General features: G+C 38.8%; 1 protein-coding gene across 1 annotated transcript; it reads left to right on the top strand.

Annotated features, from left to right (window-relative positions):
* Positions 1 to 58: 58 nt before the first annotated feature.
* On the top strand, positions 59 to 20,079 carry LOC140943608 (dipeptidyl peptidase 3-like). The gene is made up of 17 exons (XM_073392728.1): positions 59 to 361; positions 1,469 to 1,558; positions 1,868 to 2,005; positions 2,380 to 2,454; positions 3,980 to 4,070; positions 7,753 to 7,901; positions 8,485 to 8,615; positions 9,092 to 9,150; positions 9,640 to 9,834; positions 10,086 to 10,192; positions 10,745 to 10,837; positions 10,927 to 10,989; positions 11,291 to 11,415; positions 13,525 to 13,645; positions 18,255 to 18,434; positions 18,755 to 18,905; positions 19,871 to 20,079. The coding sequence occupies exons 1-17, from the start codon at positions 71 to 73 to the stop codon at positions 20,005 to 20,007; spliced, it is 2,196 nt and encodes a 731-aa protein (XP_073248829.1). The 5' UTR covers positions 59 to 70; the 3' UTR covers positions 20,008 to 20,079.
* The last annotated feature ends 3,174 nt before the right edge of the window (positions 20,080 to 23,253 follow it).

A 23,253-nucleotide genomic window follows, 5' to 3' on the forward strand; every position in this document is an offset into this window, starting at 1 on the left:
TTATTCCTCATATTACTCTCCGCTGACCAGCTGAGCTCGTGCCAGACCTCACCCAGCTGCTTGTCTCAAGATGGCCTCCGAGAAGGATGACTTTTCTCAATACATAATTTCTCGCGAGGTTGATATAAATCTTTTAAACTGCGGCTCTGCCTTTTCTGGACTAACAGAAAAAGAAAAGCTTTATGCTCATTACCTGTGTCGAGCGTCATGGGAGGGTTCTCTCATTTGCTTGCTTCAGACTTCTCCTGAGTCACCAGGAATCTTTTTACTTTTACAAAACTTATTCCATGCGGAACCTATAGAGAAGCTTGTAGAGAGACTTTTACGGATTGAAAATGGTCCTTCCAAGGATGAAGTAGAGGTAAGTTACAAATAAGAGGTGGAGTACTTGCAGAATATCCGGCCCACTAAATGTCTTGCTTGGAATTGAAAACTGCTCCCGCGGTCCCACAGTCGTGTTCTATTGTTAAATACTTAAATAAAAGTGTGTAAAACGAGTGCTCCTACAGTCTTGCACTCCTGCAGTCGCTGAAAAGTGATAATCCTGCATATTTTCTGGCCTGAGACTATCTCCAACCAAGAACTTCTCTCCCGTTGTAACCAAGAGAGCATGGAGACCATCATCATACGAAGGCGATGGGGATGGATCGGAATGTCACCCGCAGAGAGCAGGGCAGCATCACAGCCCTACAGCATTGGACACCAGAAGGAAAACATAAGTGGGGACAACCCAAGAACACCTGGAGTCAGACAGTGAAAGGGGAGCTCAAGACCCTACAGCATACCTGGGGAACCATTCAGAAGCTTGCCCAGAACAGAAAGGAGTAGTGATCCTTTGTTCCTGCCCTGCATGCCTGAAGGCATTCATGGGCATGAGTGAGTGAGTGAGTGAGTGTGAGTAAAACGAGTGCTCCTACAGTCCCGCACTACTGCAGTCGCTGAAAAGTGAATATTAACTGGGTAAACAACTGGTGCTTCTGCAGTCCCTCACTCCTGAAGTCAATGTTAAGTAACTGGTGTACTCTTAGAATGAGGTATACTAGTGCTCCTGCAGTCCCGCAGTCCCCTAGTAGACGTCAGAATTTATTATGCAAATTGGATGACTGTGAGACTGCTGGAGTCTTAGTTCACTTTGATGAGAGCGGTGTTTAGAGGGTACTGTCATATAATTTATCAGCATACACAGGCTTGTCTTTTACACCCTTGAAATCTAGGCGTGAGGATATTATTTTTAGAATATTGATATATGGTTCATATTTAGTCTGCAATATTAAATTAGGGGATTTTTGTGCATTCAAAGTCTAGAGTAGCAAAAAATCAGGGTCTGGTACAATAAAATTTGACCTTCAGAGGTAAGTGATCAAGATATCTGAAACTATAATGTACAGTGTGTAAGTTGTGTTGTAGTTTATTCGTTATCAGGGAATTTTTTTTATGTACAAAAGAACATCCTCTCTTAATCTCTTAGAATTTCTTGATATATGCTGCTGCTTTCTATGGTAACCTTGGTAACTACAAGTCTTTTGGGGATACCAAGTTTGTTCCAGATTTACCCAAGGTAATTATATCTGAAACTGTCAGGCTCATTTCTCTAGTTACCTGCTGATTATACATAGTGTTTGATGTTAATAGACATTCAGGCTGTGATGATATTGTGTCAACAAAGATGCTAATCTTTTTCCTCTTCATTGTTTTCTTTTTCTGCCTGATCTTGAATGATTTCTTTGGGCTGTAGTACAATATACCTGACTTACTTGTAGTCTTGAAGATTGGGATAGTTTAATTATTATTTTCATGCCCCCAATTTACAGGTGGGCGTTTTTTTCCCTCTGAGTGGGTAAAACCTTATTTTGCTTGGATCTTTAAGGAAAAACTTCAAAGCATCATCTTCTCCAGCAAGGCCTATGAAGATGATCCTAAGAGAATGGAACAATTATGGAATGCTTGTGAGGATGCAATGTTCTCTCTCAACCCCAGAACACAGCAGCTAGGCCTTGGAGAACAGGTATTCAAAAGATTTGTCAATCCACCTGCCTTATAATTACTTTAAATTACTGGTAAAATAACACAGCCCTGTCAAAGTGAGCTGACGCCCGGCAATTTTTCCACCTTTAGTGGAACGTTTGCTTCCTAATCAACACTTGAGTTTATTAATACTAAATAAAAACTACACAAATTTAGGTCTTTGTTGCCTGTTTCTGTGTGGCTATGTATCCTGCTGAGTATTGTGAAACGCGTTGACTGGTTGGAAAATAGTGTCAGTCATATTACTTGTTATGGGTACCATGTTGGAAAAAGAACTTCTTTTATACCTCTGTGGTTATTGTTGACCACCACTCATTTCTGGAAAAGGTAATACCTTCAACCTATTCTTTTTAGGGCCTTTCAACATACTATTCTAGTAACTGTACCAAGACTGATGCTGAATTTGCTCAAGAGTTTATGAAAGAAAAGGTATGATTGATGCTTTCTTACAATGTAAGTTAGGTGTATAAAAATGTTTTTGGTCAAAATTAAATTCACAGGGCTCGAAATTATAACTCTCTGGTCGCCAGTGGGACTAAAATTTGAGCGATGGCTGCTACATTTTAAGACATGGTTGCCAATAGGCCAGTCACCTTATGTTTTAATAAAAAACCTCCAATCACATCTCTAATTAATAGAGTAATGAGTTTACTGGTGGTAAAACAAAGTATCGTTCTGTGTTTTCCAGCTACTCAAAAACTTGCGCGAACAAATTACCTTTTGTCAAGGAGAAGCGTAGATAACGCAAGACTTACAATGTACAACTTTTGCCATATGTCAGATTGTTTCTTCAATATATGTGTATGATGTTAGGCCCGGTTCAGACGCCATACCTTTCATAAACCAAACCTAATACTTTGAATTAGGTACATGAAAAGTTTCGCATCTGAACAGCTCAGCCGTTCTTTTCATCTAGCCCAGCCGGGAATTTCCTTTGAGCTTCTTTGGAAAGGCTTTGATTTAGATGCTGAACTTTTCTTGTACCGAACCTAATGCATAAATTATTATAATGTATTTTGTAAGCAGTTTGACCGAAATGAGCATTTTCTCCTTTTGAATTAAGTTTGGCTGGAATTAAGATCGGCATCTGAATCAATTCAGCCGGTCGAAATAATTTGGGTCGGCCTTAATTTGAATTAGGTTTGGCTCATGAAAAGTTCAGTGAACCGGGCCTTAGACTGAGACAAGGGTAGTGTTGTATGAACAAATGTACAGGTGAATAAAAAATAAAAGCAAAGAGTAAAATTGTACAAACTAAGGGAACTGATTGAACATATTGTTGGACACATCAAGCATCATTGAATAATCGAAGTAGTTCATGATTTGGCAAAGAAGTGAGCCTAATAAATAACCCAACATGTAAGTTTTAGGAGCCATGCATGGAAACCTCTTCCACTGGTGTATGAGGATTTCAGTCTGAAAAAGTCTTTCACAGATTTTACTACTACTCCAGGAAATGAAGAAGTAACTAAAGGAGCTCCTTCATTGTACTAGTATTTTCTTCTGACATAACTGTCATACTGCCTTGAAGTCATAAACTGGTGACCAAAAAGTTCGCCAGCTGGCGCCTGAATGAAAAAGTTAATTTTGAGACCTTATTCATGTTGAAATGTTTTAACCTAGGTTGATTCTCAGTTTCCTCTGTCTCCTAGTCATGATTATTCATGAATTAGGGCTAGAAGACAAAGGAACTTGAGAATTAAACTAGGTTAAATAATACATTATTTGCATTTACCGTTAGTGTTTGTATAATACTGTCCCCACATAAGAGCCTTTGTTTTCGTAACAAGATGTCTCCCTCACGCTTATCTTTGCAAAGTGTGGCTAAAGATAATCTATGTTAATTCCTCACCAGGATTTCCATTGAAGTTATTGAGGGATATCTAAGAATATTTTTTAGTAGCCACTCAACATTAAAGCCAGGGTTAAAGTATCTGTGGATTTATTTTTTCAGGAAATAGAAACATACAATACCAGACTGTTTAAGGACGAAAAGAATGGCCAAGTAACCTACATTCTTCGTTTGGCATCAGTTGTAGGTACTGGTAAGATAAGTTATTTTTCTTTTACAATTTGTCATTACTTTTTTTTTTAGAAAGTCCATTGACTTGTGTTAGTCTGTGTAATCAAATGGTGACAAGTGGAATAAGAAAATACACCTTTTGCTGTTCATTACGAGAAAATACGCATTCATTTGTGTGAAATGGCGACCAACAGCGCGGAGATACATTCATTAGCACGAAAATACAAACATCTCGGCATAAATCAGATTCAATTACAATTTTTGCATTTTAATCAACATTCAATAACACTTTTGGGCATTCATATGCATCATTGGGCATACAAAAGAGAAAAATATACTTTCATTAATGCCAACATCAAAGTCATTAACACCATTTTGAAAGTCAATAGGGACAACTGACATACATTAAAGTGCAAACACTATTCATTAACATTTTTATGACACTGTTTGCAATTCAATAGCATTTCTGGACAACCTTATGATGGATAAGACAAACATTAATTAAATGCGCTTGTACAATCAATTGAGTGATCTTTACATTTAAATATATACAAAAATCGATTTTCAATTAGACAATACAAATTCAAACAAATTTGGCCTGAATTTTAGTCCGTTAAATGTATATCCCTCAAAAACCTCACTATTTAAACATTTTGGGAGGTAGGTTTGCATGGAATGGTACCCCTTAGCACATTTAGCTGCGGTCACAATGTCATGTTTCACTGCAGAGCTTCAGCAAGCACTGCAGTTGTTGTTTCCAAACTCCGCTAGTGGGATTGCTGGGGCTTTGCCCTCTCATTTCTGATATACATCTTTAAATTTCCGGACTCGAGATGTCGGCCTTTGGTATCACTTTCATACAACTTAAATCTTTTTCAACGATGTCGAGTTGGGAAACATAAGTTGTGTACATATGGGGTAGGAATGGCCAAATCTAGGTGGGCTGGCACCCCGTCATATTCAAAGACCACCGACTTATCGGGATCCATTTTTTCCTCGCCCGTGCCAGAAAGTCACCGAAAAACTGACACAGTCTTCATTACTCCAGCAGCTGCCAAGGAAAACATTTGATAGGTGATATTGCCATGCGCATATTCAAGTTTCACCTTGTTGGCCGCACACTTGGCGGTACACCCTCCACTCCCTGTCGCGCCCCACCATGACTTCTGGCCGAATAGGGTAAATGTATAGCCGCAGCCGTCAACGAACACACAGTGGCGAAGTACGGCGTGATTCTTTGAACAAATTCAGGCCAATTTTGGGGAGAATTGGTATTGTTTAATTGAAAATAGATTTTTGTCTATTAAATGTAAAGAACGCTCAATTGATTGTCCAAGCGCATTAATGTTTGTCTTATCCATTCTCAAGCTGTCCAGAAATGCTATTGAATTGCAAACAGTGTCATAAAAATGTTAATGAATAGCGTTTTTCACTTAAATGTTTGTCTATTGTCCCTAATGATTTTCAAGATAATGTTAATGACTCGAATGTTGGCGTTAATGAAAGTATATTTTTCTCTTTTGTATGCAGAATGACGCAAATGAATGCCCAAAAATGTTAGTAAATGTTGATTAAAATGCAAAATGTTTGCTTTGTCGCACTAATGAATGTATCTTCGCGCTATTGGTCGCCGTTTCATGCAAATGAATGAATATTTTCTTGTAATGAACAGCAAAAGGTGTAATTTCATGCATGTTTTGTCCAAATTCTGATTGATTATTAGGATTTGGACAAAGTGCAAGTGAAATAGTCCCTAATTTCACAAGTATATGTTGTGGTTCAATTTTATCCTTGGTTTAAATTTTATTTTCTTTTGTTTCAAACTCATTATCATACATTACCATACCCAAAAACAAAGGGAAAAAAAATTTAAACCAAGGATAAAATTGAACCACAACATATACAATAAAGTTACCTGTTAAATATCATGGGTGACAAATTATGCTCACAGTTATAGTAATTGTAGGTTTTTGACTTTGTTATAGTTAGTATCGATCCAGAACTCCACACACTGAAAAGTTAACTTTATAGCTTAACGTCTGGCTTAAGTTGATGCTACCTGTATCTTGGCACTTAGATGTATGGAAATTTTGTAACTTCACACTTTTTCTCCTCAATTTTTAAAGCACTTATTTAGAATTAATCACATTAATGTGCAATAATGAAGAAACCCAGGGTAGGAAATATGAGATCTTCTTATGTAAACATGGTTCTTGTTGAGACTTGAACGAATCAATGATCAAAGAGGTGTGAGAGAGCAGGGCACTCTACAAATAACAAAAAAAATTGAATAAAAATACTAATATTGTACAGTTGTAGTGGAGCTCTCACGCGCCCAAGTGTGCACAGCGGAGCACCATGGGCAAAATTTGGTTATCTCTGCATCCAAGAAATTTTGGTTCGTCTATACATACGTCCACCACCACATGTTAGGGGATGTGAAATGGTGCACTTTAATACTAGCTAGGAGTCCAATAGGCATATGCTACAGTGTACCTGTGTAAAAGGAGTGTAGCTAAATGTCATGGGGCATGGGTAGTGGGTAGAGATCGTGGGTCATGGGTGTGGGTGGTGGGTGTGGGTAAATGTCGTGGGTAAAAGTTTTTTCATGAAACAAAAATCTTCACATACCACATACATACCAGGAGTCCTATTCCTCTTTCATCAGCAAAGCAAATAAGCGAATCCTTTAGTACAAATGGACACTAACAACTAAAAGGCATTTAGGCAACAAATAAAAGAAACTCTCTACACTATGTAAGTTACCTGAATCAGGCTAAAGAAAAACTGGAGACTGAACTGCTTTTTCTCAAAGGTGTCAACATTCATGACTGAAACGTCCTTTCATTTTAAGGAATGATATTCAGAATCGTTACAGCAAAGATTTTGTACACAAAACAAAACAAAAAAGAGTTCGGAAAATTACATTTCCGTAGGGCAATAAAATTTACATACAGTCTTGCCTTAACTTGAAAGGTTGAGCATGAAGGTGGTTCCTTCATAAGCTAAGAGACCTAAAACTTCTTTAAAGATTTCTACCCCAAAATATGAAATAGCTCAAAATTGCCTTTTTTTCCCCTCACTTCCCCTCCGCTTTCCCATGGTTATCACTTTTTATTGTGTTTAAAAATCTCGCTTATCATTGGAATTGTAGATCGAATAAAGCATCTATTTGACATTTAAAGTAAGCTTATTCACCTTAAGCCGTGTCTGAATTTTGTTTAGATCAGAATTTATTTCAACTTGTAATTATAAGGTATCAGCATCTTCGGCTGTACGCATTTAAGTGATGTCGTCCGCAAACATTCTGGGCCTTGAGAACGGTTGACATTGGGGAAAGGCCATTTATGTATAAAATAAACAACTGTGGACCAAGAAATGATCCTTGAGGAATTCCACATGCTAACGTAAAGAAATCACAAAGTTCACTGTCAACAAAAGTTTTCTGTTTTTGCCCTGTAAGATATGATTTAAACCTTGCTAACGTTTGGAACCTAACTCCATAAAACTTGAGTTTCTGGGAGAGGATAGAGTGGTCCATGGTGCCAAAGGCTTTTTTTAGATCCAAAAAAACAACACACTAAATTAAAAGACTGTTGTTGTGTCCACTTTGAACCAAACAACCAGCCAATTGTGAGAAAATAAAAATGCAAATGAAGCCCTAACAGTGCGCTGTGTGTGATCTCTCCATGAATTTTTTTTAGCGGAACCATGTCTTGGTGCCAGTGGAGAGGAAGATAAAATGGCATCTCTTCTTGGCTCACATAAATTTAAAGGCTGCTCCTTTAGGGTTGAGAGAGGCGATTATTCTGGAATTCTGAGAAAGGTTGTAGAAAATTTGGAAAGAGCAAAGGTATAAACTACATGTATACTACCAAAAATAATATTTATTGTTTTATAGTAACTTAATGAAAGAGTTAGTTTCAACTGAAAAGAAACTGGTGCTGCATTGTAATACGTGTAATTAATTTACCACACTTTAAATGGATTGAGTTGATTACAAAGGGCTAGCTCCTCAAATGTCAGCTTTTCAATCTTTTTACAGTTGGTGAATTGATTTATCAATTCAGTTTGTAAGCCAATTTCTGAAATACTCATATGCTTGGATGTAGCTAAGGAAAAGCTAAGCAGGTTATTTTATTAGTCAAGCCAGCTTTTTCACTCGACTGTACCTTCGAAATTAACCTGGGCAAGGTTCGCACAGGTCATGAAAAACCTGGAAAAACATGAAATTAACCCATTCGCCCTTGAGAATTTTGCCGAAAAACGTGTTTTGAAGCTAGTCGAGCCATTTCCTAGTCACTATCTGGCTGTCTGGCAGCATAAAATGTGGCGTAATCAATGGTTGCAGCAAGATAACGAGATATCTTTGTACACAGAAAGAGTACATCAGCAAAGATGTTTGTTGTGTTAATCTTTACGTGGTCTTGTTTCAGGAGTTTGTTTCTAATGACAATGAACTGTCCATGTTAAAGAACTACATCCACAGCTTCAATACGGGATCTATTAATGCGCATAAAGATGGATCTAGGTTTTGGATAAGAGATAAAGGACCCATTGTAGAAAGGTAAGAACATAACGGAATATAAGTCTACATTGTTGCATAATTGCTGGAGTTGAACTTTTTATTTTCACCATGAAAGGAAACCAGTCAACTGGCCAGCTTTGCTAGTTACTGAAGAAATTAAAGAAGTTTTTGTATTTCTTGTTCTTTAAACGCGCTTCGTTGAAGGTTTGAGTATCCCTCTTATATTTTTCACCGTGTATCAAAGTTTTTTGAAGTAGGCATGCAGGTTGACCGCAATTTTGTTTTATAGTAATTTTAATGATCAAGCTTAATCAGTCCCATCTTATAAGAATATTAATGAGCAGACCTTTTTTCTTTTCAAGTTAAAAGACAAATTCTTTTCTCTACCGCCGCGAGGTTTTGCTTATTTTCATTTTACTTATTCTTTAATTACCATTCCAATGCTCTCATTCGCGTATAGTTGAAGTTTACTTATCAGACTGAAAAATTCAACGTTTCGTTTTTCTATACTGTAGCTATATAGGGTTCATTGAGACATACAGAGATCCTTTTGGTGTTCGAGCAGAATATGAGGGTAAGCCAACTTCTCACTTCCTTCATCCTGTTTCCTTATTTAGTGCTACATTCATTCTTTCACCTTTCCGCTTCAGATTAGCTCGTATTTTATAGGCATCTTTTTAGTTTTGTTTATTTTAGTTTGCGGAGTGAACAATGCTGCCATTATTGATTCGTGATGACATAGCCTGCTTTAAATAGTTAATGTCGCTGTTGTTGTTTTTATAGCTCAGCACCCGTAATAATTACAAACGCCTGTGTAGCGGCGGTGGGACAGTAGGAAACAAACAAACGAGTCAAAAGACTGGAACCCAACAAACAAAACATTGACAATTGTAGAAACTCTGCAGTCCCCCTTCCTCCCAATTTGCAAAAGAAGAAATCAGTGGACTTTTCCAAAAAACTGTCACAAGTTTTTCTATTGACAACTGAATGTAGTGCAAAGGACTGTTCCACTACACTGTAACTCATAATTTTCACCTATATTTTGAACGCCGTCTTCCTGCAGGGTTTGTTGCTGTCGTGAACAAAGAAATGAGTGCCAAGTTTTCGACACTAGTTTCTAGTGCTGAGAAGCTTCTTCCAGACCTTCCGTGGCCTCGTGAATATGAAAAAGATACGTTTTTACGCCCTGACTTTACTTCACTTGATGTAGTTGGCTTCGGCAGTAGTGGGATACCGGCTGGAATTAACATTCCTAACTGTAAGTTGGCTGTAAACCTTCATCACTTTAATTAATGGGTGCATTTTATATTGTGCGCCCGGGTAAACTACTTCTTTCTGTCGATCTCCATGTTCGAATAGTCATGCCTGATAGCTTGCAGCCAATCACAGTCACTTCATGTTTGAGCGTAACTCTCCTAGGCGAACAGGAATGATTTCAGAGGTTTTTTTAACACTAGTTTACACACTAGCGTCAGTTAATCGTATTTGGTTATTTCTATCCTTTTATAGATGATGATATTCGCCAAGAGGAAGGATTCAAGAATGTTTCTTTGGGAAATGTACTTGCAGCTCACACAGTGGATAAGAAAGTTACATTCCTAAGTGACGAAGACCAAGTAAGATGCCATTCTTTATTTCAATGCTACTGCATATAGTATTTCGGCACCATTAAGCAGTACAACATGAATCGAAAAACCGTTAGGTTTATTTTGGCTGTTTCTTTCGAGCACCAAGAGCTATAACAATGCGTTAAACTACAACTTCTATTTCATTCAAATATGTGGTAGATAAACTAGAAAAGAGCTGAGCGACAGTTTACAACGAATACTGTCAGAACGGAGGCCAGAAATACCCCGCCGAATAAAATCCCAGTATAGGGAAAATACTCGTGCCCACGTTTACTAAACATGTTTTGCAGTAAAGCACGACGAACTCCAAACAATTATTCGAAAACAAACGAAAAATAACGAAAACAAGCTAAAACCCTCGGCAAACTCGATTTGCCACTTAATGAATTAAATAAATAAAAAGTAAATAAATAAATAAATAATAATGTGGGCTAAAAGAGGTGTCGGCATTTTGCTTTAGTCTCTTTGCATAATTTAAAAGTTAGCTGTCGTTATTGCCTTTGTTTGTTTGTTTTTTTTTTTTTCATCTAAAAAATCCAGGAATTGTTTACGAAGCTTAAAGCGCCAGCTTTTGAGGTTCAGGTTGGCCTTCATGAACTTTTAGGGCATGGAAGTGGAAAACTATTTGTTAAGGTAACTATCTTCAAATGCATGTCTCTTGCAAGATGACGTGTTGTTTCGTTTGAAATCTATTTTTATTCGGTTTTGATTTTCTTTTTCAGCGACAAGATGGCTCTTACAACTTTGATATTGAAAACGTGAAGCACACAGAGACTGGAGAAAAAGTAAGGACGATACTTGCAATTTTTTCACCTTTATCGCTATTAAACTATGAAAGAAAAAGGTTCTATCTTAAGATGTGATCTTGTTTTAATAGTTTTTATGTCGCAAATAAATAGTAACGTGCGCTGAAAGGTTAAATATGAATGTCTAAATTGACAATAATAACGCAGTTATTGTTGAGGATGAACGAATCCACGTTTATGGGAATATTTGAAAAATTTGAGTTACATTAATTCCAAGTAAAAGTTTTGTTTTTATTTCAACATAACGAACTCCAATCTTGAAAATTTTTGTCGTTCCCAGATCACCAGCTGGTACACTGACGGAGAGACCTGGTACACGCGGTTTGCTGATCTAAGCTCGTCATATGAAGAATGTCGTGCGGAGTGTGTCGGGATATATCTTTGCACAAACAGACAGGTCCTGAGGTCAGTGGCCTTTACCTCTAGATAAGGCATTGAGCATTTTAGGGAGTAGATTGTCTTAAGTAGAAAGAAGTTCCTGAAGTGATGTGGCACACGTCTTTTGGGAGTGAAATGGTAAATAAATGGACAGGTATCCGTAGATATTTAAGCAATAGTAAACGTTTTCCGTGTTTGCATAGCCTGATATAAACACGAGAGGGGTTGGGAGAATGCGAGACAGTTATGCAAACCCGAGACGAAGTCGAGGGTTTGCATAACTGTCGAGAATTCTTCCAACGCCTAGAGGCCACAGCAAAAAATTTTTCTATTGATTTTATAAAATAACTTTCCCTAGAAAAAACGCAAAACTCTTTGTATGGCACTGATTAAAAGAGAAATTCTTACCAGTCGCAAAGTCTCGTCCACGAAGTCTTGCACGCGTAATCAGTTCTTGTTTTGCAAAAAGATGCTTTCCAAAATACGGATTTTTCTAGCTTAAAATGTCAGCGTAAGCGAAGAAAAATTGACACACCTTCTTTGTAACGATTTTCCAAGTTTCAGCCGACGAAGGAATGGGTAAATAAAGTAAACTTGTGGAGTTTTGAACTCGAAAACTTTTTCAAATTCGTGCTTGCGTGATTAGCGCGCGAAAAGCAAAACATCTTGACGCCACAACCTTGTTTACATACTCTCATGCAAACACTCCTCTCGGCCAATCAGAGGGCGCGTACTATCTTAGTTATTTTATAAATGCTTGTATTCCACCCTCTGCTTGATGGCCTCATTAGTAGCGGCAGCTTTCCGTTGATCTAGCAAAATAAATTCAATATTGCGCACTAAGTGGAGTTTGACACGTTAATACTAGACTGTTCTCAGTCCCCTATTTTTCCTTGCGATAACTGAGGTCGAGAAGTCGCCATCTTGGTTTTAAATGTTCAGAGAAATCTGGGGAAGGAGACAGCAGCTTGATGAAAGAAAGTGTATTGTATATAATGTAGCATCGCTTTCTCAGAAGTAAATGAAATGGTTAAAAATAGATTCCATGGTGCTGCGCGTCTGTTCAGTTCAGCTCACCAAAGATGTCAAAATGTAAGAAAAAAAGTGGCACACGATCCGCAGGGGAGGTGTGGCGTTGATAGCATGTTTTGAAGTCTTCTGTGATCTAATTCTGTACAGAAGCACGGCAACATGAAATCTATTTGTCTTATCCGATGGATAGGAAACATAAACAACAAACTTGCTTCTTGGGGCTCGCTTTTCGAAGATTTGTGCCAGTTTGGACATTTTCCAAGTCATCAACGGGACTTTTCGTCTCGTCTTTTTTATCTTTGTTGTCCTGGTAAACAGCTTTTTCTGAGCTTTTTACGAGACCTTCACTTTATCAATTTTTAAAACCGTCGCTTAGCGATGACAATTATTTTGAAGAATTCTTCCAGTTCAGGCATTTTCAGGTCACAGACAACGCCTTTTGTCCCAGGTTTTCTTTTTCCTTACTTTTTTGAGGCCTTCACTGGCTCAATCCGATATAGTCTAACCAACACTTCTAAAAATGAAAATGAAGAAATGATCGTCGCAGTGAACGCAATTTATGCAATTGCGTAAAGAAGCCTGAAAAAAAAAAATCAGAACTTCAACGGGGCTTGAACCCGTGACCTCGTGATACTGATGCGATGCTCTACCAACTGAGCTATGGGTGAATTGTGGGTTCATATGTCCCCGTGAAAGAATTTTTTTTTCAGGCTTCTTTACGTTCAATTGCGTTCACTGCGACGATCATTTCTTCATTTTCATTTCATTTCCGCAGTTCATATATGATTTATTACACTTCTAAAAACTCCGCGCCATGTTGTACACAACAGAGAGAGAAAGCAATTTTTCGGACGTCATTCGTGTGTCTGTACCCTAATAAATGATAGGAAAGGACCAAACACCAGGCGCGTAACATTCTGTACCTTGTATTAACTCTAACAGATTTTAGGCAAGGACCAATCACAGCGCGCGTAGTATTCATTACTTTGTATAAATTGAAATGGTAGTCGTTATCGTTACATTGAGCCGTGAGATAAGCTATGCAAATAAAGGCATATTGCTTTTCTGATGGTCTCAATTGGATGTGGTTATTTGTCCTTGTAGAATCTTTGGTCATGAAGGTACAGACGCAGACAGTATAGTGCACATTAACTGGCTTAACATGGTACGAGCAGGGCTTCTAGGACTGGAATTTTATACCCCTGAAAACGACAAATGGAGGCAGGTTGGTGTTAGTAGTATATCGATTGTTTAACAGGTAATAAGCGCAGATATTTTTTCGATCCCCGAAAGGGTAAGAAAAAGAGCGAACAATCAAAAAAATGTCCGGTGTTTTTTTTATCATTATTTGGGCGTCGCCCAGATCGCTTGTTTTGATTCAAAGTTGCAATAGGCACGCAACACGTGCGACCGTAAACAAGCCAAGCGACGTGAATTGACTCGTACAAAAGCATGCCGGAAAGAAAGCTTTCCTAGCAGGGTACTTGATCCCACTTTTACGATCTCAACAACCTTGCAAGAAAGAAACACAGTTCCGAGCAGTGCGGGTACGGAGAAATAAAAAAGCGATGAACATGCTAAAGCAACGCCTCCAGACCCTACAGTACAGGTACCGGTCATTGCCCTTTTTCATTGTAAAGACTATTCATTACCAGTAAGCACATGTCCTCTCAGAGAACGATATTTTTGCGCGGAAAAGATAAACTACAATAAATCTTAAGCTTACCGTACTTTTATCTTACCGGGAAACCGGGCAATTTTTCAGAAATTTGAAGGTAAATCTTTCAAAAATAATTGGTTTTGATAATATTTTAGCCCTCAGTTGTCGACAGCCAAAGAAGATGTCAAGCAAAATTCCATGATCATGCATGAGATAAATAAGAGATTGTTTCAGTGAGGAGAATGACATGTGATGAGTGGCCACATATAAAGTTTTTCGGCAGCTTGATAATTTTATTGGAACTCATTGTTGTTAGCCTGTTAATCTTAAAGTTGAATGATGCGTAATTTCATTGCAGATGTTCGGCGTGCAGATTTTTTTAAAACCCTTAGGTTACCTAGATTAAGTCGTATTCTCTCACACACGAACCACGAAAGCGGCAAATTCTAAAGCTTTCACGTGCAAACTGCGTGACAATACAACTCACAGTAAGGGCCTTATTATACATGAGCCGGGCTGGCTGATTCTGCCGAGGTGACTTTTATCCCGGTATTACATGAATAGGGCCAGTCCGGAGCGGCTATTTTTATATAGAGATTGGAAGCAGTGCGCATGAGTATTGTGTTACCCGCTGTCCTGTTTCTCGCTTGGTTTATTCGCCGGGCTCCATGGCAAGCGTGATTACTTGTAACATTTTCAGGCGGGATTCCGGCATCACAATACTGGGATCCCAGCTAACCGGGCTGACTCGGTTGCCATGTAGTCGCAAAGCTGATTTATGTTGCGTTTATCTAAAGGTGCCGGGATCTCTGCAAAGCGAGCCAGCCCGGCTCATGTAATCAGACCCTTAGTTCTATAGCCAGATTTTTCGCCCTTCCCCTTGACCTCACCGATTTTTCAAAGCCCCTCGAATCCATACACCCAAAATTTCAGCCCCCACAGACATCTTCGTACCTCCTTCTCCATATTAAATGAACTTTCCCTTATCCACGCTCTATCCATCTGATCTAAACAGAAAGCGTTACAACTTTTAAAATAAGTACAAAATATATGTTTTCGACTATTGATAAGATCTTTCCATCCTCGGAGACCCAGGGGCAGTCAGTCGGGTTGGGAGAAAGGACGTGACTAAAGTCTTTAAGTACGGGCGAAAGAGCCCCTGGGTACCGACTCTCACCGAGCTATTTCCAAAACTTCAAGCGGATGCCGGCTCCTGATTGGGCACAAAAAATGCTTTGTATTATTGTGCCCAATCGGCGAACAGTTTCTCCTGAGTTCTTTTCGTGAGTTCGTACACAACGACTATTGTTTTGCCATACTTGCACGGTTCGTTCACCAAGCATGTGCGAGCAAGGGAAACTTTTATTTTCTACTTTCCTAACAAGAAACGAAGGAACTACCGATGAGTCGAAAAAAACTTTTGGGATGCTATCAGCAGGAGCAATTCAATTTGCCCCGAGAATATTCTGTTTTTGACTCATCAAGACGCGGCGGCGACGAGAAAGTCAAATAAGCAATAGCTTGACAAGGCAAAACAACAACTTTGCAAGGGCATCACACTTTTTTGTACATTTCTTTGCCGTCAACTGCACGACTACCCGTGAAAATACCTAATTTCATGTTTTGTGAAGGACGTAAACAAGCAATAACAAAATTCATTCTCTTCATGTACTTGGATATGGTTGATAGAAATTCAGCTCCAGAAGAGTTGGATAGAAACTGAAAAAAAAAGTGAATTCCATTTTCCATGCGACGATTTGGTGGTTGTCAGCCGTCGTGGCAATTTTTAAAAATTCCCTAGTATTTACGCAAGACGTGACCGATGCAAGCGTGAATACCTGTTGTAAGCCCCAGCTTGTATTTATGGAAAACCGTCTTTAGTTTTCGGGCAGACAGTATTTTGAAATCAGATGGGGATTTTATATCAAACTGAAAGTTTCCTGACTGAGTGCATTTCTTTGGTGCATGAGCCAGACAAGCTGTGATCGAAACAATAGCCGTCGTGTACGAACTCACGAAAAGAACTTAGGAGCAACTGTTCGCCGATTGGGCACAATAATACAAAGCATTTTTTGTGCCCAATCAGGAGCCGGCATCCGCTTGAAGTTTTGGAAATAGCTCGGTGAGAGTCGGTACCCAGGGGCTCTTTCGCCCGTACTTGAAAACTTTAGTCACGTCCTTTCTCCCAACCCGACTGACTGCCCCTGGGTCTCCGAGGATGAGATCTTTCACAACCACCACGTCATTCCAACTGACTGTAACTACACTATCCCTGCATAACCAAATTAGCACTCCCACAGCTACCTCACTGCAACACGTAAAATTAATTTTCCGTCCAAAAAAAAATATTTCTTGTTACTTCATATCAAATTCAGTTTCACTGATTAACAAACTACAGCCATTTTCTTACTAATCCACGTTCAATATGACTGACTGATAGTGCGGTAGCCAAACAACTTCATCATCACATCAACATTGTCTATGCTAGTACGATATTTGAAATTGTGGCAAACATAATTTAGAGATCCATTACTATACTAGGAGGGTGAACCAAGTAGGGGACTACGTGTCCTATTGTTCTCTCCCCTGTACATTGAACGAATCTATAAATAAATAAATAATAAATAAATAAATATGCGGACGATAGCCAACTCTATTTATCATTCTGTCCTAATGATAATGCAAATCAAGAGGCCGCCTTAGCTAGGGTCGAAACATTGGTAATTGGATGCTGAACGACAAATTGAAACTGAACGATAGTAAAACTGAATTCATGATCATTGGCACATCGCAGCAACGAGCTAAAGTATCTATTAATAGCCCTCGTGTCGGGACTGCAACTGTCACCTCTGTGTCGTCTGCAAGGAACTAGGACTCATGGTTTGATTCTAAGCTGGCGATGGCAATCCATATTTCAGTCTATCTAAAGGCAACACCAAGTGCTGGTTGATGCCTTTATTTCATGCAGAATCCATCACTGTAACAGTCTTTTATATGGCCTGTCGGAGTATCAACTCAATAAGCTACAGCATGTGCAGAACGTGTGCAAGATTAATATGCAGTGAAAGTAAATATTGTCTCATTACTCCTTCATTAGTTAGATTTACATTGGCTGCCTGTAAAATTCAGAATTGAATTTAAAATCCTGTTGATTGTTTTTAAGATTTTTAAGAGCTTGGCACCTTCGTATTTAAGTTTGTTAATTACTCCTAAGCCTGTATCTAGATATAACTTAAGAAGTTCTAGCGACAGTACTCTACCTAGTTATCCGAATGTTAAGCCCAAAGCAACTCTCGGTGAACGGGCCGTTCTGTTTGCCGCACCTAAGTTATGGAATGTTCTGCCAAGATATATCAGGGAATCCATTTCTTTTGACACTTTTAAGAGAGTGCTGAAGACTCACCTTTTTAAAAAGCATTTTGAACCACTTAGAGTATAAGATTGTATTTTTAGCTTAGATTATAAGTTGTTTTTAGCCTATAATTTTCAAGAGTATGCTAACGGATTTTTTCTTTTTAACTTTTAGCCATTAGTTTTTCTATAATATTATACATGTATATATATATGTATATTATCATGTTTTATCATTTTTGTTATCAAAATTATTCTTTATTATTATTATTATTATTATTATTATTATTATTATTATTATTATTATTATTATTATTATTATTATTATTATTATTACTACTACTATTGTGTTTTTTCCCTATGGCGCATTTGAATATATTGATATTTTCGCTTTATAAGTTTTGAAATTAATTTGAAATTAATATAACTCCACGCCTTCCACTTCACTCATCTCAACCAACCCCTAAAATATACACCGCTACTGCACTACTCACACAGCCCTATACACTTAAAAAACTTCACATACGCGTTGTACAACGACGCCCAAATATACGCTCCCACAGTGTCTTGTTTTGTTTTATTTTGTTTTGTTTTGTTTTTTAATTTGGCTATGCATAGCGAGTAACCAAATGAGTTACTGCAGGTTTTCTTTTCCTTGTGCTGCAAAAGGCTCAAAAATCGATTACGTTTTTGTTCCAGCAATAAGTTGGTAACCCTGTGGCATTAGATATACGATAAAAGGTAGCTAAATTGCAGCTTCGGTTTGGACAGAGAAAATAAGGTTGGCAAGTCATAACCATTAGCCATATTTGCCTCTTTCCAGGCTCACATGCAGGCACGGTATGTCATTCTGCGCGTGCTCCTTGAAGCTGGTGAAGGACTGGTACAACTGACCAGTGTCACGGGCTCAGACGGCAAACCGGATGTGTTAATAAAGCTAGATAAAACAAAAATTGAGTCAGTTGGCAGACCAGCTATTGGAAAGTTCCTCAAAAAGCTTCAGGTGAGTCGGTCTCTCTCTACTTATACATCTTATCACATTTGCTTTTTGCCTCTGCGTTTCCTTTCTTCTGTTTGCTCTCGCTGCTTTTTGCAGGCTACAGAGAATGAGATTTTTCTTCATCAGTGTACTCATGCATCGATCAGTGAGGGTAGACTTAAACTCTGTCCGCAAACTACTGTCCCCAATTTACCCAGCAACCCCCTGTTGACACTGAGTATGAAGTCTAGCCTTGTCTATAGATTAATACGTGGTTAAATGAGGGGAATACTACTAATCATTAATCAACTCATATATTTTACCATCCATGGTGTTTGTGGCAGGTTTTCAAGTCGACGGCGGATTACGTTTCCGGAAAAGGTTTGTACGATCGCTACTCAGTAGTAGATGATGAATTTCTCGCTCTTCGAAAAACAGTTCTGGCCCGGAAGACGCCGAGAAGGATGTTTGTCCAGGCCCACACTAGTCTGACAGGTAAAAATGTATTACACAGGCTCACCCCAGGTTTTTTTCAATGTGAAAAACGTGAATAGCGAGTAAAATGTACGTCGGTGCGTCCAGTATGCTTCTCAGAATTTTAGGGAGAGATAACGAGTGTTTGTTTGGAAACCAATAGAAAGAAGTGAAAAGTTTTATACTTTGTTCCTAAACAGCAACATGTCCTCCAATATAACTTTTTACCTTTCATACTAAATGCCACACAAACAGATGAAAATAACAGTTTTGTGTAGTGAAGTAGCAAGATGTTTAGAGTGTCAATCAGATGGCCATACCAAAAATTTACAACTGTTTCTTTCACTCATATTGCACCCACTTTGTTATATTTCTCCCCTTCTCCTTAAATGTCAGCAACCGTTCTATTAGGCCGTCATTTACTGGAGAGATTGGGAAGCATGAACCTGCTTATTATTGGGGTAAAAATATCCAGGGATACTGAGAATTGCCAAGCAAAACCAATTAGAGGAAAACTTCTTGACTTTGCAATATATTGAGGGGCGGTGGGGAGCAACGGTTGGCGCCGTGTCGAAAGCGCTTGCCTCTGGTCAATGTGGCTCGGATTTAAATCCTGGCTTTGACTTTTTATTTTGGTTGATATCGTTGCTCTTCCCGTCCAGTTCTTTTCCGAGATGTTTTTTTTTTTACCCGGGTACTCTAATTTACCCTAACTATCCTTAAACTCTTGCAAATTCCTATTCCATCCGGGAGACACAAATACCGCAAAACGAATTCTTTAGAGCCCCTAACGTTTTACCAGTAAATAGCTAAGTTACTTTTACATTATTACTTGCCAGTGGTGTTTCAAGTCTTCGACGTCCACGCTACTTATTCCAAATTTAAACCCAAGTTAAGGGGGACGTTGACGAAGTTCTCAGAGTTTTCATTTGCCTCTTTAAACTTGAGTTTTCCCCTTGGTTTATTTATTGTTTTCGTTTTCACAGATGACAACTGTGTTACCCTGACAGAGTTTGAGCCTAGTCCTGCTGGGATGATCAACTCGTTTACTACTCGTTTTGCTAGACACGACAGTGTGTTGGAAGATCTGTGGAAGGCAGAGATGCCCTACCATAGGCTGTGATCATTAATAAATAAATGATGGTTTTTCTTTGCTTCCAACCTTTACTAGGAGTTTTGAACCTGGTAGCTTAAGGTGACTCGACCCAGTTTTTTTTTTTTTTTTTTGGGGGGGGGGGGTACCATCCTTCTTTGAAGCTCTCTGGTATCCCCACCTTTACTTTTATCGTAAGTCTAACACATAGAATGGATAACATATAGATCAATCTACAATATAATAACATAAAATTTTTGGCGATCGGAGTAAATGTCACGTGGTTATAATGCCACGCCCCTTTGAGGTCTGAGTCGAAAATCTGCTGTTTCCGGCATTTTTTCGTGAAAATCTCTCGGCTACACATAGTGCGCATTATTGCCTTGCGCTGAACAGAGTTTCACCAAAATCGCAAAGACCCAATTCGAGAAATTCAGCGGTTTCCAAATTTAGATCATAATTTATGCGAAAATGATAAGCAAACTTTACACGGATTATATCTAATAAACTATGAGACTCATCTCTTTATTTTGGACATCGTTATAACAGATGGGTCCTTGCAAGTCAGCAAAACAATTTAGGGCCTTGTAAATGAGCGCGATTTCGAGCAAAGCAAACATATACAAATTATAGTTTTCGCTATTTGTTGACATTTGTCAGCGTTTAAGAGTCAATCTCACGAAAAAATCATTTTCTTAAAAATTCGTAGTTTTTTTTTCTTCAAATTTTTTCAGGGCCACAATTGATTAACTAACTACCCGGACTCTGAATTTCATGGTCATTGAAAAACTGTGACATTATCTTCTATAAGCCCAAACTTGAGTAAACATTGAAGATTTTTAGCGTTTTGGCTGAGTTTGTGCTTTGGGAGTTGTCTATTGTTTCTAGTCTGTCATGGTACAGCATTCTTGTTCAGCATGCGTGCAATGACCGCGCTTGGCTGACTTCCGAATGCTCACCTAGATATGATAATTTTGGTACAGTGATACATAGAGGTTTAACTCACAATTTTTAATCAATTCTCGTGCTTCTTGTGCCTTTGCAAAAAAATCAAGAAGTGCTACATTCTAAAACTACTTACTATTAAAAAAATATCATTTTTCATAGGTTTATTGCAAGCCAATGATTAAACCAACTCGTGACGGGAATCCCTTCTATTTTCTTACACTAAATTATCATATCTCGGTGAGCATTCGGAAGTCAGCCAAGCGTGGTCATTGCACGCGCGCTGAACAAGATTTTCGACTCAGACCTCAAAGGGGCGTGGCATTATAACCACGTGACATTTACTCCGATCGCCAAAAATTTTATGTTATATTGTAGATTGATCTATATGTTATCCATTCTATGTGTTAGACTTACGATAAAAGTAAAGGTGGGGATACCAGAGGGCTTCAAAGTAGGATGGTACCCCCCCCCAAAAAAAAAAACTGGGTCGAGTCACCTTAAGGAGATGGCCAATCAATAAGCCGCACAAGACGCCGAGTGGTTGGGGCAGGGGCGGGAATTTTACGAAACTGGGAGAGGCCATGCCGCCCAGGAAATCTCTAGTTTGTTTTTTTTCTTAATGTAGTGTAATTTTAGCAAGTAGTTTCTATGTGAAGCTATAAAGAAAGTAGCAAATTACCGCCAATGTAATTGCCTTTCTTCAAGGCAAATAAAATGTATACAAACCTTCTTAGTTAAATCGTCCAGCATTTAGTTCTTGTCATTCAAAAACAAACTTCTCAAGACAAAAGTGCTCTTGCTTTACCTTTTAGAATTTGGTTTTGTTACCCAGATAGGGAAAAAGTTGATTTTCAACCCGGGAGGGATTCAAAAGTTCGTGTTTCAAGCGTAAGCCCAGCACTGGAGCAATAAGCTTCCGGGAGCTGCAGGTAACATTTGGCACGCAACTTTTGAATCTCTTAATGATTATAATGGTTAGTCCCATTTGCCTAATGGAAAACGTTTCTGTAGAAACTAACTCCTTTTCTTTCGCTTTATTAAAAACAGCATTCGTCTAATTTGAACAGTTATTGTTTTCATTCATTACCGTACAGTCTCAGATCAATTGCACCAGCCTTTCTAAGCAGACACTCCAAAAACGTAACAAATTAATGTGGAACTTTTCCTATGTATTGTTGTAGTGAGTATTGCCAGTCGTTTTTTTCCACGCGACATCATTCGTCCATTTCCCAAGCTAGGATTCCTCTCGCAATAGCGCAACTTTCTGAGCAACCTCGCTCGGCTTTAGGGCCGGGTAGGAGAGGACCCTGGGAACGAGGTTGCTTTCTACGCACGTGTAGCCGGCCCCGAGCCGGCCCTAGGACATTACCAACCTTATTAGTCTCGCTTGCGTAAGCAGCGAGACTCGTAATCTGCCACGCGTTTTTCGCCCCGGGGGTTAGTCCCTTATATAGGCTATGTAGGTATGTGCCGCGCCGTTTTGGTCTGAAAAAAGGGTATGGTTTGTGCACTCTAGTCTTGAATTGGGTATGTTTTTTAGAAGAATTAGCTACTTCTTCATCATTTGGCGATAAGACCTTTTCCCTTTTAATGTTTACTCCAACTACCGTGGTTGTGTCTTAATAGCTTGTCACGCGCTCCGGTCAAGCTCGGGACTCCAGGGCTTCAGGTCTGAAATAGGGTATCAAATTTTTGATCAGGTCCGAAATTGGGTAGGGAAAATCACAGATTTTGGTCTGAAATAGGGTAAGGGTTTCTTGAAGCGTGCAGCACACCCCCACCCAACGTTTCTGGAAGTACCCCCCGGAATTTTTAGTCGAGGTTTGGGTCACAAAAGGCAGGTCATTTTGTCAGGCGTTCCTTGCGGACACCGTGGAAACTGGGACTAAGGATCGTTGCATGATCGAAGCCACGCATGTTTTGCGAAGAAAGCTTAGGAAAGATTAAATTTAGAGCTTTTCCGAAACGTGTCGGTCCACGAATTTTATCGCTTGAAAGCGTTGATTTCTTTGGAACAAGTGAACACTACTGAGTGGTCGAAAAAAAAAAATAGGAATCTTATCTAGCAAAATTGCGATGGCCGGGTGTGGTAAACTATGAGTCTTGTGATTAGCATGCGATTTATTTTCGGCGATGATTGAAATGACGTGCCATGTAAATCACTTTTTTGATATCTGGCAATGACGCAATTTCTCTGGAATCGAGGCCCTTGAATTTTCGTGTATTTATACACGCGTATAGCCTGCTACTGGAGAGGTATTTCTGGTCGTCGCTAACACGCGTACTAAATCAATTTAGGAACAAATAAAAAGTATCGACGTCGATAAA

The sequence above is a fragment of the Porites lutea genome, chromosome 7 (genome assembly GCF_958299795.1).
Source record: "Porites lutea chromosome 7, jaPorLute2.1, whole genome shotgun sequence".
NCBI classification, from domain to species: Eukaryota; Metazoa; Cnidaria; class Anthozoa; order Scleractinia; family Poritidae; genus Porites; species Porites lutea.